The sequence below is a fragment of the Plectropomus leopardus genome, chromosome 8 (assembly GCF_008729295.1).
Source record: "Plectropomus leopardus isolate mb chromosome 8, YSFRI_Pleo_2.0, whole genome shotgun sequence".
Taxonomy (NCBI): Eukaryota; Metazoa; Chordata; class Actinopteri; order Perciformes; family Serranidae; genus Plectropomus; species Plectropomus leopardus.
This window is the reverse complement of record NC_056470.1, coordinates 12,375,431-12,391,574: the sequence shown is the minus strand read 5'-3', so window position 1 is coordinate 12,391,574 and position 16,144 is coordinate 12,375,431. Positions and strand designations below refer to the sequence as shown.

The window sequence follows — 16,144 nt, the reverse complement described above, 5'->3', positions numbered from 1 at the left end:
TTAATCTGCAAAGTAGTAACTAAAGCTGTCAGATAAGTGTGATGTTAAAAGTACAATATTTGCCTCTGAGATGTAGTGGACTACAGGTATATAGTAGCAAAATAAAAATACTCGAAGAAGCACTAGTATGTCAAATTTGTACTTCAGTGTAGTACTTAAGCAAATGCACTTAGTTACTTTCCACTTCTGTAGCTGATTCATAAATCCACTCATAAGAGTAAGGATGAAGTTAACATACTTTGCTGTTATGGGTTTGCCATCGGTGAGGCCGACCCCCTCTACAGTGAAGCTGCAGTCTCGCAGTGGCTCTGGCAAAGGGTTCAACAAGGTCAGCTCTGCCTTCACAGACTGGTTCACTGTGGCTTCTTCCAACAGCTGCAGGGAGGGGTTCAGATAAACAGGTTTCATCTTGTGAGCGGTGGTATATTTTAAATGATAAATACATGTCATGTGCATGAGTGGGCAGAAGACAATGAAAGGAATTTAAGTGATTTAAATCCAAACTTTTCTGTCATCAAGGCTACCTGAATAACAGTTCAATAATCTCCTGACACTGAGAAAAACGGTTTGGGTATTTCAGTCATTTTGTAATGTAATGTTATACACTGTACTGTTTTACAGTCAAATCTAACAACCCTGACAGATCTGTCAATAATATAAAACTTAAAAACATTATTACATATTGTACAGTTTTATATTGATAAGACACAAGGTAGAAGAGTTTTACTAATGTAATTATTGGATGTCGGCTTTGCGTTGAGCTCAGGTGCACTAAAATATTGCCATTCAAGTTCTGTTCTGGTCAGAATTTCAAATAGTTTATTTAGTCACTATGTGTTTTTCTCAAATGTAACACTAGCATTTTTATTCTTTAATAAATGCATTTCATACCTTTATCTTTATGTCTGGCTCGTCAAGCACAATGGTCTTCTCAGCCTTGTGGTAATTTGTAATCTGCTTGTCGATGGTGATCGCTGACACCTGGATTAACCTGTCAGAGGTGATGACTGATCCATAACGCTCATACTCCAGTTTGAGGGACATGCGCTTTTCTGAAAAACCACAAGCATTATGTACATATTAGGTTATTAAAACTAATTGTATGCAATTTCAGAATGAGAACAAGATTTGTGACAGATGGAGGATGAGATGAATACGATGGTGCAGAGTTTTCACTAAGATCATAGCTAACCTCCTCCAGAGGGCACCTCCACTTTGTCTGAAGTGAATCCACAGCTTTCTCCTTCTTTTCCGTTGTAGGTGACGGCTTTGGCGTAGAACAGGAAGGTGCAGGTCCTCGCCTCCATGCAGTTGTTAGTGAGAATAGCGTACACCTCAAAGTCCGCACCAACGATCATGTTATCGGCCAGTTTGATCTTAAATGAGAATTACAAGATGATTTTTTTTACTTTATTTCATAGACTGATTTATTTAGTTGAATTCCTACACTAGATAATATGGGTGCATTCATTTATATTTCAAATTATAAACAGGTAGTTATAGGTTAGTTATATAAATAAAGGCTTCTGTGATCTTTGGAACAGATCATGCTGATAAAATTGGTGATGGTCAAATGAATTTCAAAGCTAACGCAGCATAGAAAGAGCAGTTAATTAAGGATTAATTAGATTTTCATCTAATCACCCAATCATTCATCTATCTACCACTTAATACCAGTCTGGGTTACTTTTCAACTTGTGACCATTATTCATCTTTCTTGCCACAGTTCACAGATATTGGCATGATTTTTGATTAATTTCTCTTTCACATTTTAAATAATGTTTCAGTCATTTTAACCAATGAACATGCAACTCAGGCTTAGACAATGTGGCCTGTCTGTAGGCCTCTCTCTAATGCTTTGTCTGTTAACTTGAATTGAATGACCTTTGCAGTAATGTTTTTAAAGGTCCAGTGTGTAGGATTTAGGGGCATCTATTGGCAGAATTGGTATATTATATCAAAAACTATGTTTACATTCATTTATAATCACCTAAAAAAAAAGAATCGTGTTTTCTTGACCTTAGAATAAGCTGTTTACATACAGAGCGGGTCCTCACACACAGTTCGGCATGTTGTTTCTACAATAGCCCACAATGGACAAATCAAACACTGGCTTTAGATAGGGCCATTTGTGTATTTTGCATTGGCCACTAGTTCGTTGACATGCATGGTACCTGGGAGTAGTTTCAGTTCTGCAACCTTGCCAATAGATGCCACTATATTCTACACACCAGACTTTACCTGAGAGCTAAATATCATTTCTATGATGTGTTTCTACCATCTATATGAAAAAAAAAAAACACCTTGAGATGGAGCCCCGGCTCTTCCCCTCGCTGCTTTAGCTTGTTGTGGTGTTGAGCTTTCTCATATACCTTCCTCTCCTCCTTTGAGCCTGAAAACCATCAGAACCACAGAAATCACAAAAATCTTCTTTTAGCTCCTCAAAAATATCATTTTATAGAAGGCATGGACAGTGGTTGAGGTAGTTGAGGTCATCTGTGTGCACCTTTAAATAAGTGTGAGATATATGTAAAATGTGCGTCTGTGATTACAGCAAAAGGAGCATGATGTAACGGCTTCAAACTGACTCCAAATCACAGATTCTTTTCAATGGACAATGTTTTAATTGAAACATTAAAGATACAAATGGTGCCACATGTGTATCTGTGCACGTGTGACTCTGCAGTACCTTCTGCATACTTGTACTGGTGTGTGATGTCGTGTCTCTCATTCGAGCCCACAGCTTTGGTGCTGATGTTGCGTCCAACAGATTTGGTTGATCCATCGAACTGGACAAACTCTCCACTTGACAGTTGCACCAGTTCCACAACATCTGCATTGACCTGACCCCACACATGACATAAGATGACATCAACTCATGCTTATTATAAAGTCATGATTATAAAGACATGTCATGAAAACAGGTAGCAACTTTTAATAGCTGACACAATCTGTAACAGTAGAAAGGGATATTTTCATATTTTCATAGACACATTAAACACATTCAAATTCAATATCTCTAAATATATTTTTGTCAGGACACAAAATTAACTCATCTCTGTTATGTGGGCCAGCTTGGCTCATTAAGTAAAAGCTCTAACATGGACCTTATTAAAACCATTGCAGTCAATAGAATCCATAAATGTAATCAGTGGCATTTTCTGTGTGTTTGTCTTAAAAAAGTTAAACTAACAGATTCAAGAAAAAAACTCACCTCAGCAAAAATAAAGGGAGCATCATACTTCTTGGTCAGCTCTCCTTCCTTGATGGCCTCCACAGGGCATGGTCCACAACAGAAAATACCTGCAAATAAAAGACAGAGACAGGCATAAGTTCAGCAGGAGTCAGACACACAACGTCTGGATTAAGGTCAAGCATGTCATTCAAGTGGTAAAATCGATTAAAATACACCAGTGATGATACAGTTTTCTGGTGATATCACTTCCAGAGAGAATAGGCAGGTATTTTAAAAAGCCTAACTGATGTTTTACAGTTAGTGACTTAAAGATCCAGTGTGTAGGATTTAGTTACATCTGGCGGCAAGATTGCAGAACTGAAACTTCTCCTGTGTGGCAAGTGTGTTAGAGTATTATGGTGGCCGACCCAAAAACACCCAAGGCCCCATCTATTGCCGGTGGTTAATTTGTTTATTTCTGGGCTACTGTAGAACAACACGGCAGACTCTGGGGAAGACTGCTCTGTGTAGGCTAGATATATTAATATAAATAAATATATAAAGTCTATTTTTCAGGGGAATATAAACTATAAAAACATAATTATGTTCTAATATTATAATATTACATTTCCTCTGTGCCAAAAGATGCACCTAAATCCCACACACCGGACCTTTACCTCACAACATCTGATACGAGTGACATGTAACTGGTCTCCAAAAATGCCACATCATCTGCATCAGGTGCATTAGTAAATAAAAAAACATTACATTTTTATGATGTGTAATATGTGACTTTTTTTTTTACATTGTCATGGTCTTGAGATCGGTCATGTGAACATGCCAAACAACCTGTCATAAGTTTGGTCGTAACCATACATAAAACATGTGACTACTGTCACAAACTGAAACTAACCACCATGGTTAGATACTGTGACTTGGTATGCAACCAGTTATGACCCATCTTGGAAGTTTTGCTACAGTAACAGTTACAGTCACTTCTTATGAAGTGTTCACCCAATTTTGTGTTTGTTCAGTGACTGGTCAGCCAAGGCAGCATGGAAATAGTCAGGTGACGGTCTCACATGTAGCACCTGCTCTTGGAAAACAAAACCTGGTAACACTTTGTTTGGATAGTCCATCTACAGATAGTTTACAGAGCATTTGTAACATCTTAACAGCTTATTTGTTGAGAGTCAAGAATTCAACTGCTTATCTTCATCTCTAAATGTTTATAGAGTACATGTGACAATATATGAACATATTCTCAGAATAATTTAGAGGAATTTAACTATTCACTTAACCTATGAAGCACAGGTCAGCTTAGTTCTAGTTCAGCTATTTTTTTCTGAGATTCTAGTTTATATATTGTCACATGTAATCTAGATAATCTGTTTAACATCTACAGAATAAAGCAAAACAAATTAATTGTTGAATCTCAGCTGATAAGCTGTAGAAATGTCACAAAACTCTATAAACTATCTGTAGGAGACTATCCAAAAAAGTGTAAATCTTTTGAACCTTCATGGGAAAACAGGATAAACAACCGTACATTAAAATCAAAGTTTACCTTCACTTGTCTCCTGTGGGGTTGGGTCACTGGCTTGCCACCCATTAAACTGCGAGCCAAGATCAGGGCGAGCCATCCAGCTGTCCACCCAAACGTGGAAGTTCCTGGTAAAATTTTTCAATAAAGGACACTAACATTACCTTTGTAGCTTCAATCTGTAAAATAATGTAGTAAAAACTTCTATCATGTATGAATTACCGAAGATAATTTGACAACACCTGGTAATAATCACTCCCACACACTCACCATATTGAATCGCCTGCAGAAATTCTTTCACCCTCTTCATTATAGAAGTTTTCTATCAGCAGGTTGGCATCAGTATCATGAGCCGATCCAAAGTTAGTAACCACTCGACATGGTATGCCCAGGGCACGGGACACTGGGGAAGAAAGGAGAGCCACACTTCATCACACCAGCAAACTCAAGCACATGCTAGAAGTATTAACTGTAATCAAAGACTCACAATAAAAACATCACATAAAAATGTCACATGGCCAACAGGCCTTCAAAGGCAAGAAATAGACTCTTTATTAAGAGTTTTGATTAAAAGAAAAACGTTGGATTAAATAACAGTGAGGTAGGACTAGAGGGGGTAAAACTTTAATAAAACAGATGGTGTGTTTGAATGGAGAAATGCAGCAGCTGTCAGTACTTAAAATGTTTCTATATTGTCTGAAAATGAGTAACGGTATATGGTTGTTTTACTAAAAAAAAATCCAATTAACTTTACTGCATGCAATAACATGCAATGATGCAATTTCTGTTAAAATGGCATTTTGTCAACAACATGTTAATATCATCTGTGCAAAATGTAATAACTTTGTGCACACTAGCCTATGAAAAAAAAAAGAAAATTAATAGACATTTAAAGATAGTCTGAAACCACAGACAGTCAGACTGTCTTGCAGTCCATACTGTGCTCCAACCTGTGCATGCGAGTGCAGCGAAGACCCAACACTGGCCATAACTGACGGGTCCACTTTCTGCCCACTGTTTCAAAATGTCCCCGCTGCCAATCCATGTTCCTGGATGAACCCCACCTGAAAAGTCTCCCCACGATCCCACCAGCACACCCCTGTCATCATTACTGTTGATCTGTGGGAACAGACAGAAAGGATACAAAAGACAAATACATTTTAATCAATATGTACAATCTTTGCTTAAAAAGGTTTTTTTTAATTTGCTTTTCTAAACTCCAAATGTCTGCAGGTCTTTCATGGGAAAAGTCTTCTCAATGATGCTTGTAAATTTGACAGCAACACTGGCTTAATAAATAAATCTTACATAATCAGACTTCATCAAGCTCACAGGCCTGGAAACAATAAAGAACAAAATGTGCAAATAAATAAAGCAACACAATAGTGTGCTGCAGGAATGACTACTAAAACCTGGAATTGAGTTACTATTTTAGCACTTCCAGTTACCATGTCATCATATCAATGGATTATTTGATTGGATCTTTTGGTTAGATGCATGAAGTAAGGTCTGTGGTTGACAAAAGCTTCAGCGATTTTCTTGTTTTGTTTTACAACATAAAATACCAGATATCCCACCCCACGCTGTACAGCCTCCATGTGGTGGTGACAATGAAGTCATGCCTCTGTTGTGTCAGTCATTTAGTCTAAAAATAACATTGGGTTCAGAGGAGAGGGGCATTGTCTGTCCACACTTGACATAAGATGTGTATTATTTATTTTATAGTATTTACATAATCAGTGCACACAGTTAGGGATATGAAGTGAATCATTTCCATGATGTTTTTCCAATGTTTGCTCTGCATGAGTGCATTCTCAGCTTGTCACATAACCTAATTATAGTGCATGATCCTTTCATCTTGGAACAAGCCCTGTACTAATTTATTGTATAGTGACAGTGCCTGGCCCAGTAGAGATAGTCCTGGATTTCTAATAGCTATTTTGGCGTGCAGCAGGAAAAACATGCAGACAACTTTAATCTATTACAGTGCTCTTTGCCACCTTTTTAAATCAGAACTGCACATGAAAAAAAACTGAAAAAAACTGTTTTCTTTGGTCCTTCTTTCTGTCACAAAAGTTGCCTTGGGAGACGTGAAAGTCTCAAAAGAATGAAAGGGGTCCCGCTGGTCCAGAATATAAAGAAGCAGAGAGGGTTTTCTGGTGCACCAGAGTAATCTTTGCCTACAGATTTAAATTAAAGGCTATTCACAGGCTGGTTAAATGACATTCACAGGGTCGCACTAAAGCCTTGACACAGACTTACCATAGCACTCAGCACCCTGGTCACATAGATCGGGTCTCTCCTGGAGGAGCAGTCCTTGTCGGCATCGGACACATATTTGGGGTTTTCATCCAGGATCTTCAGGCAGATATCCAGTATTCCTCGTTCAAACTTCAGACAAACACATTAGGAAGGAGATTAATGAAGCAGCATATAAGGATGTGTCAGCTATATATGTTTTCATTATTTAATGACAGTGCTATTAAAGTGTAAATTAATACACAGTAATTTTTGGCCATGAAATGCAAATTTTATCAATTTGGGAGGAAATGTCATTCTCAACACCAGCATCAACGTGTTTCATCACAGTAAGGTCATATCTTACAGTTCAAATAACATGTTTAAGAGTGCAGAAAATCTGAAATGAGTACACTATATTGATTTAGATCTTATTATTGATCCATTTAATCCAACAATAAAAAGGTACTGTGTTTATTGCTCTTTTCTGTCACAGTGAAGAAGCCTCTAGAGATGCTACATTTTTCTCTGTAAAGTTTATTTGATTTATTTATTAGCTGGGTAACATTTGACATTTTGTGTACCTGTCCAAAGTTCCAGGGCTTCCCTTTGATTCGTTTATGTGTTCCTCTGTAGACCAGCCCGTGTTGCGCTAAAACATACTCCTTTCTCTTTTCCTCACTGCGCATGTAAACAGCATCTCCTGCAAGTCAGTACAAACGGAGTACCAACACATTAAGCATGATTGCATCCAATATAACATTTTAAATCTGACCATATTTAAATGCTGTAACTTAAATTCATTATTTTAAACTTACATTAAGTTGAGCAAATGATGTAAAGACAGTGATCATTAGAGAATAAAAGTTGCAAGTGGTGCACAAAATGTAAAATAAATGAATCAACTTAAAAGATTTGAATAAAAAAAAATGTATGTACTCACGGGCGCACCAAGCATTATAAAGCAGGGTGAACTGCCCTAAACTGGTCGTTTGCCCCTCCTGTTCCAGTGTCAGAGAATAGACCCCTATTGGGGCATTGGGCGAGGAACTGATAGATACAGATACTGAATTTCCAGAGGGATCATTAGTGGCAGAGGCGCTCCACTCACTGTCCCCTGTTGAGTCACTTAGACCAAAAGTAACCTTAGTGTCTGATTCTTTTCTGGGTAGCGGACCTGAAGAGACAGCGATACATCACTGTTAAATCAAAATCCAGATGAAATTCAAATCCCCATGCGTGCATACTGTATATAAACAAGCATATATAATCACTGCAAGAAGCTTACCAGTCTCAGCGATGAGTGTGAAGCTTGTTTCGCCTGGTATGAACTCTTTGCTGCCAGGTTTAAGATGTAAAATGATATTGAAAGGCTGTCCCCTCCTCACAATCAAACGCTCCTCTTCACACAGATCTGTATGATGGCTGCTGCTGTTGCTCTTAATGTCAAGATCACAGCGTTCAATGTCCAAAACTGTGTGTAGAGATGGACGCACAGATCACTCGTCACATCGAATAAAATTCACATCAGTAAACTAAAACTAAGAACATTTGACTTTATAACTTGATCTAAAATTGAACACTCTCTGATAGTTTCTTCAGATGATTAATCCCAAGAAGTTATCAGCAAGACTTTCACCAGCAGAGATACAGTTACTCATCAGACATATCTAATGTCATCCACCGTCCCTGCTCATCACATTTCACACTTGACTCTCAATCTGATACTTATTCAGAAAACTCTGTGATGAAAGACAGAGACAAACTGCATAATCAGTTGTATACATTTAAACATAATACAACAATATATAACAATAAAGAAACATTAGTTTTTCTTTGTCATTACCTTGACTCATGTCTGCAGTGAAGTTCTTGTCCCCCTTCTCCGTCGTGTGTGACACTTCAGCTGCAGCCTGCGCTTATTGCTTATTGAAGCAAGTGAAAGAGGCAGTGAAGCGGCCCCTTAAGGGATATTTGAAGCAAGTGAAACCTGATCTTCACGCCCCCATCCGTCTATTCGTTGCAGCAGTAATTCTGTTTTTAGACTTACAACACCCCTTCCGCTTTATTCTTCAGTTTGACCCCAGACATTAAAGTCATTGTGACGAATTTCAGCTAGAAACTTAGAAGGTTTAAAACAAACAGCATACAATCCTGTTACTACAGCTGGTTACAGTCAGTAAATTATTTTGAGCTTTTTAAAACCCTGTGTGTGTGTATGTCATACCAATAAAAAAATATCTACATGTATCAGACACTATAGATATATACATATTTTTCCCTGTGAAGATAAAAATAAAACTAACAACAAAACTTTTGAAATAAATTATTTATGCCATTTTTGTAGCTGCAACATATAGTATATTAATGCATAATTCAACATAAACAAAAACAGTCAACAGAAATTAAAAAAAAAAGACAACTTAAAGTGTAAACTGTAAAACAGAAAAATTACACACCATACAGTTGATTTTTTTCTCCAACTTTTTTTTCTTTTGCAAGAAAGTAAAATACCTTAATCAGGTCATATGATGAGACTTTCACTTTCCCAATTTTTTTCCCGATACTGTAGGAAGATGTAAATGGAACATGAAACTGCAACTTGCCTGTTTTTAGTTTTTCTGATATGGAGCACAAAAGGAACGAAAAGTTCATTATGGGCTAAACAAAAAACACCCTCTGAAACATAAAAAAAAGAACTGAAAATCAGATTTCAATTGCAGTTCTGTTCAGCACCACACTAAAACCTGTGCGCAGGGAAATGAGACCTTTTGCAATATGTGTCTAAAACTGTCCATCTGAGGAATTATTTTCTTTGGAATAAGGAAGTGAAGCAGTCTGGTGTCACATCCTCATGTTACTGCAGTCCTTCTGGTCAGAGTTCAGAAGGGAGAAACCACACGATACGAAACGCATATCTTAAAAAAAAAAACAAAACATCAGAAAGAAAGAAAGAAACTCACTGACCCCACATCTGAATCAGCAAAAAAACAAATGAGTTAACATAATAACGAAAGCAAAAACTTGAAAGAAAGCAATAAAAAACATAGATCTGACATGTCTTTAAAAGTTAGTGGCTTTAAAATTAAATAAACAGAGGTCCATCTTATAACCTTAGTCTGTCAACATCCTGTTATTATTTGATTACTGTACCTTTAAAAACCACAGACCTTATAAAAGAATGACTTCTTTCATCAAACATTTCTTAAAAAAACACAAATATAGGAAAAACTTTTTGTAATGGTCATTTTCATGAGTGTGTAGCTGGAACATAGATCAGCATGAAACCATTAGTGGACCCTACATAACAGAAAGTGGTTTTTGTCTGGAAGCTTGTCATCATTTACTGTGTCTATTAGCATGCAGCAGCAGTAGTGTGATCACGATTATGTATCAAGTTATGTTTCAAGTTCATTTCTCTCTGTGTTAAATGCACGGGTTACAGAGTAATTCATATCCAGATGTGATCACCCATAGGTAAGAGGTCTGTCCCTAAATGATTACAGGTGGGACTACTGTAAAAATCTCAGAGCCAGACAGACAAAAACATATTTAGACAGACAGCAGTAGTATAAAAATAGCCCAACAAGAAAAACCTTCAAGATTAGGAGAAAAAGAAATACCTTAATATATTAATCACTTTTATAATAAACAATAAATCTTCAAATATTTTTACTTCTATGTATTTGCACATATCCACGTGCTTCTCCATTTATGGTCATCAACTTTAAGTTCAGATCTTCAGCTCACTCTGGGCTTATGGCCAATGGACAGCTCTGGACTACCAGACTCCATTATCCTTGTGATCTTGTAACCAAAACAATGTCGTCCAGCTGTCAAGAGATTAATGAAACACACAACTGTTTGTCAAGCAATGCTCTGCTTGCTAACACGTAAAAAGAAGCATGAAACACAGTGATACACTTGCAGAGGTCTCCTGAATACGTGTGTTTCACACAAGCTGTTGATCTCTATGAAGATAATAAATACATCATCTTTGATCCCTGCATATTCATAATTGTGCAATTTGTACAGCACAGGAGATCCCACATTACATTGTGTCTCTCACTCTATGAGAAATCTGTCCACCACATCATCCATGTCACCTCTTCTGCTTTCTTGCAGAGTTGTTATTAGTCTATATGTGATATAAGACAACCACATTTGAATGTCTGACACATGATACCAACACACCAAACCTCAATTGATTCAATAAACCTTATGACCAGACAAAGCTGACTGTCTTGTGACTGTGTAGCGTCATAAAATAACTTCAGATAAATGGTCCGTCTGCGGGGCACCCACAGGATCTTCAAATCTGATGAACCAATGATCTGCAACAATATTCAAGAATAAAAGTTCTTACCACAGAGGCCATTAATGATCATACAATAATATAATAATAATTATTAGAATATGAATTTATGTTTTTTTAATTGATTTGACTTATTTATTTCAAACATGTAAAAAAAATGGGGAATTAATTATACAAACAAGCAGACAGACAAAAAAATAATATTTACAATGACACACATAAGGAAACTGACTTGGTTTACATATTCCAAAAGGAGTGAGAAAAAAAGCAAACTTATTTAACCCCCCCACAACTTTTGTAGTTGTTGCCCCAAACCTCTGCTCAGCACTTTAAATGTGGTAAAACAACTGAACAGTAGAGAAAGTGAAGTGTCTTCTAATCCAGAAACTGCTTTGCTTGTAGTACTGAAATGCATCTTGACAGTTTAGTTAGTACATGTTTAATGTGTGATTTCTGGCTGTTTCTATCATCTCTGTTACCCGAAGAAATGTATTTTCATGAACTCTTTCAATTTAAACCCCATCTATCTGTAAATGTACTTGTATATTCATTCTACCATTCCACCACCAAGTAACATTATTTTGGTGAAACTGCTTTATTCAGTGTTTTCATAAGTTTTAATCACAGCTGGTTGCAATCTGCAATCTTGCAATGTAGATGCCCGTAAATCGTTCTAAATCTTACACATTGTTCCTTGAATTAGTGAAACAGGAACTACATAAAATACGGGGTGGTTTTTAGCAACAATAATGACTAAAACCCCATGAAACATCTTAATCATATGAAAATGTTTCTTGTGTTACTTCATATCCTTTTTAATAATGTTTAATTGAGGGGAAATTCTATGGAAAACCTCAAAATAAGATTTAAAAAATAACCCTTAAATCTTTTTTTCTTTACTTAACATATTTCCACTTAAAATGTATGTTAATTTGAGAACATTACATTCTTACCTTCAGCAGGAAATCCAGGACTAAACTTCTGTTGATTTTCCAATTATAATGTCATCACCCTGTAATGCAAGATTACAAATATTTTTTTTTAAATAAAATTGGAAAAAAAACAAAGCATGAGAGCTTGGTTAATAATACTGACTCATCTGTTTTGGGAAATTGTAACGTTCCTATAGAGCAGTTTTTAGCATTTAGGCTGTCATCTTGACACTAACACACATTCAGAATGTTTAACTTCACAGCTGCTATCATTAGAGAAACATGATTTTGGCAATTTTGAGTCTCGAACCATCGCCTTCAGCTCACATACAATAAATACATACAATTCAGCAGGTCATATCCTTCACCTGTGCCTGAGCATTGACCAGGTGTGGAGGTTTGGGTGCGACACTTGGTTTCTTTCTGGTAAGCGCAGGTGAACCATTAATCCTCAGGCTGGAAGTTCGACAAAGTGATGGACGGGACTTTGAACTCTGGGATGCAATCGAGGAGGAGTCGTCCACTACCTCTCCACCAATGGCAGACAGGCAGCTGCGGTCTGAGCTGCTGAAGAGGTTGATGTGTTCTGCAGATGATTCAGTGCTGTCGACTGAAGCAGAATCAGATACTTTATGAAGCCATGAAAGCAGAAACTTGTGTATAACTCCTGAGAAGGTTTGCATAATTTCAAAATCCATAATGGCATCCAAACATGGTAACATCGTCTGCCATAGTGTCATTCTTGATTAGGGATGCACGACACTGGCACGTCATCAATCTATCGGCAGATATTTGCTTTAAAATAATATGTCAGATGTTGACCAACATGCTGATATCTGCCGTTATCACAAGCCTTTTTTTTTTTTAAATTGACAAAGTGAACATGCACAAAATGTCAACCCTAAGTTGAAGTATTTTTCTTATTTTGCACAATGAATACATACTAAATACACCAAGTAGCACTGTATTTTATGTCTCCATCTGCTAGTGGGCGATCAAAACAAGAGTACACAGAATATGCAGTGGGGGAAAAATCGGATATATTGATATCAGTATCAGATATCGACCAATTGAATTGTTATATGAGATATTGGCAAAAAAATATATATATCGTGCATCCCTACTCTTGATGATCCCACCAGTGAGAGCCAAACTGAGGAATTTTCAAATCAACAGTGGCTTTAAAAATGCTTGACCATATTCAAATGTCACACTAGCATATTAACCACACCCAACCGTCAGTATTTTAATATTAAACTCACTCAGTGGATGGTGATTTTTCCATTTTTCACAGTTCCGATGAAGATGATGCTGATGAAGATGATAGTTGTTGAGTTCATTTTCAGCCACAGCCTCAGGGGAGGAGCAGACACCGAGACTGCTCTCCAACCCCTGTAGGTGGTTCCCAGGATAACCAGCAGGGGGCAGCGAGCCCCGACCAGAGGAGGAAGATGATTGGCTGAGGGTGGTGGAGGCGGTGCTGCCAGAGCCAATGGAGTGAGGTCGTGGATACTCTAAGCCCCTGTGAGAACAACACGCCACAGGGACTGACGACACACATAGATAGATGCCATCAAAGAGAAAATAATGGGCTGGGTCAGTGAGCAATGATGGCACAAGCAGTTATTTCAAAAAATGCAATTATTTTTTACGTTTGGTTACTAGTTTTGTGATGAAAAATATTGAAGAAACTAAAAACTATGTAAAAATGGAAACAAGACAAAGTCTACAGCCATGCTAGCTGCTCTGTGAAGCTGCAACAGCAGTGCTTCAAGCCAAATGCTAACATGCTTACACCATTTGACATGCTAGTGCTTAATTTTTTGGAAGCATATTGTTTACCATGTTCATCATTTGGTTTAGCATGTTAGCATGTTAACATTTGCTAATTAGCACAGCTAGGGCTGGTGGGAATTTTATTAGTTTTGCAGGCATTTGGTCATAAAACAAAATTGAAATTTTAACCTGATGATGGTGCTGGATGAAAAGTCAACAAACTTATTACAATTCATCCTGAAGAGAACATGAATGCCTGTATCAGATGTCATGGCAACCCATCTGACAGTTCATTTGATTATTAAAACTTTTACTAAAAGTAGATTTTAAGATTTAAGATTTATTTGCACAAAACACAACAACAGAAATACAAAAGAGGACAAGGTTGTGCAGGTGAGATAAAGAAACCCCTAGAGGCATATGAGAAATCTCATCTCAGTAAGAATAATATATACAAACGCCATGTATAAATGTTCGATTATCTTCATCAAAAGTTGGAAAAACAACCTTTTTTTGGTGTGGAACACTTGGAAGAGAATGAACAAATTACATTATCATAAAGGTATCTATTTCGTTATCCAACAAAAGTGTAAACAATCTGGCGTTTCTGGCCTGTTCTCTGGGCAATTTTGTGTTTCTCAATCCGTGTGCAAGCTTCGACTTCTTGGATTACCATCATTATGAGTTTAAGGGAGGGAATTAATTTATTAATTATATTGTATTATTAATTATTTAACAAAAAAAAAGTTATAAACTAATTTGAGATGTTATGATGCAACGTCAGAAAAGGGATAAATGAAATCCTCCTCCCCATTTCTGACCATATCAATACTTTTGAAAGACTATTTTAAGTGAATTTAATACCAATTAAGGCCTTATTTTTGTATTAGTGCATTCAATGCCTTTTAAGATTTTGTAAGCATCTGCAGGAACTCTAACTCTGTGGGTGTGAAGTCCTGCCGTGCCATGTATCACTAAATCCTGACACATGTTAAAACCGGTAGATATAATGTGTTTTATGAATAAAGTAGTGCTGAAAATATTTTAAAGTCGGTGGTAAAGAAATGTTTTGTGTATGCAGCTCCTTACTTCTCCCAGGCAGGGCACAGCTGACGGCTCGGTCACAGATGGCAGCATCACTGGGTTGAATATCTAAGTAAGGTTTGCGGCCCATTCCCATGAACACCCTCTCCTGCATACGTAGCTCTGGAACATGTAGTATAGTTTTGTTTTTTTTTTTTTAAACTGTACAACACTTTGTAAACTGTACTCTGATGCCAGAGCTTTATGAATAAGATATGTTGATGTGTTTTTGCTCTTTATACCTCTACTGTGAGTGGCCTGATCCCACAGAATCCTCTCCAGGTCAGTGGTCCAGGCTTTCTTCACCTCCATGCTGGAGGCTTTCAGGGTGTAAGTGTCCTCACTTTTTCTGCGGCGGAACCAAATCTCAAAACACAAGCCGTTCACACTTGAGTTGTGGGTCATCCCGATATCACATGTCTGAGAGAGAAAAGACAAAGAAATACCGAGATATTACACTGATGGAAACGTTGATGTTTCAGCCTCACTAGGAAGCTTTGCATTAAAACTACTGGAAAACACCCATGAATTAGTCATCATGACAGAAGAGAAGGTATTAAGCTTAGGTTTCACCAACAAGGATCAACTTTTGAACCTGATTAAATCCGGTTTAAGTTTGAATTCTGTTGCACCAAACTTTAAAACTAGCTTCAGTGTGAGAACAATCAAATTGAAATCTCTCTTTAGATCTTAGTTTAGTTTTTACGCTAAACCTAAATTAAATGTTGTTCTGTTGCACCAAAACTTTAAAACTCAATTTAAACTGTGATCTAGATTTAATGTTAAAACTACAGTTGGGGAGTATAACTTACACAACGGCTACCTTTTTGAGATAAATCAATTAAAATAATCAACAGATTCAACCAACTTGACTTTCATCACCATGGAAACTGTTCTGGGGCTAAACAGGGAGATAGGGCCATCTGTCATCATGCGTCAGCGCCCTTTAAAAAGTTAACACCCTTCACCTCTCTTTTATTTACTAGGTGCCAACAGCATGCTGATTATGTGTGTATTTATTAATTTATTTCAAAATGTGTTTATTAATTTAATTTTTATACGATGCTCGTCTCTATTAACTA

At 37.1% G+C, this 16,144-nt stretch overlaps 2 protein-coding genes across 4 annotated transcripts in view; both read right to left on the bottom strand.

Annotated features, from left to right (window-relative positions):
• Window positions 1-8,913, bottom strand: part of LOC121947586 (protein-glutamine gamma-glutamyltransferase 2-like) — a 38,138-nt gene extending 29,225 nt beyond the window's left edge. The window contains exons 1-14 of the mRNA XM_042492695.1: window positions 8,803-8,913; window positions 8,245-8,430; window positions 7,900-8,133; window positions 7,541-7,659; window positions 6,981-7,109; window positions 5,669-5,837; window positions 4,989-5,121; window positions 4,743-4,846; window positions 3,215-3,303; window positions 2,690-2,843; window positions 2,304-2,392; window positions 1,193-1,376; window positions 892-1,052; window positions 178-375 (exon numbers count right to left, since the gene is read on the bottom strand). Of these exons, the coding sequence (XP_042348629.1) occupies window positions 178-375; window positions 892-1,052; window positions 1,193-1,376; window positions 2,304-2,392; window positions 2,690-2,843; window positions 3,215-3,303; window positions 4,743-4,846; window positions 4,989-5,121; window positions 5,669-5,837; window positions 6,981-7,109; window positions 7,541-7,659; window positions 7,900-8,133; window positions 8,245-8,430; window positions 8,803-8,812 (1,959 nt within the window). The 5' untranslated portion in view covers window positions 8,813-8,913. The remainder of the gene's footprint in view (window positions 1-177; window positions 376-891; window positions 1,053-1,192; window positions 1,377-2,303; window positions 2,393-2,689; window positions 2,844-3,214; window positions 3,304-4,742; window positions 4,847-4,988; window positions 5,122-5,668; window positions 5,838-6,980; window positions 7,110-7,540; window positions 7,660-7,899; window positions 8,134-8,244; window positions 8,431-8,802) is intronic.
• A 1,111-nt stretch (window positions 8,914-10,024) lies between these two features.
• LOC121947331 overlaps window positions 10,025-16,144 on the bottom strand; it is a 33,517-nt gene continuing 27,397 nt past the window's right edge. Inside the window, exons 20-25 of one of the 3 annotated variants that reach the window (XM_042492332.1) lie at window positions 15,305-15,482; window positions 15,069-15,185; window positions 13,466-13,750; window positions 12,572-12,813; window positions 12,225-12,283; window positions 10,025-11,290 (exon numbers count right to left, since the gene is read on the bottom strand). In XM_042492332.1, coding sequence (XP_042348266.1) covers window positions 12,245-12,283; window positions 12,572-12,813; window positions 13,466-13,750; window positions 15,069-15,185; window positions 15,305-15,482 — 861 coding nt within the window. In that variant the 3' untranslated portion in view covers window positions 10,025-11,290; window positions 12,225-12,244. Of the gene's footprint in view, window positions 11,291-12,224; window positions 12,284-12,571; window positions 12,814-13,465; window positions 13,751-14,168; window positions 14,217-15,068; window positions 15,186-15,304; window positions 15,483-16,144 lie in introns of those variants that run through there. The other 2 variants (XM_042492334.1, XM_042492335.1) reach the window with 2 other exon arrangements.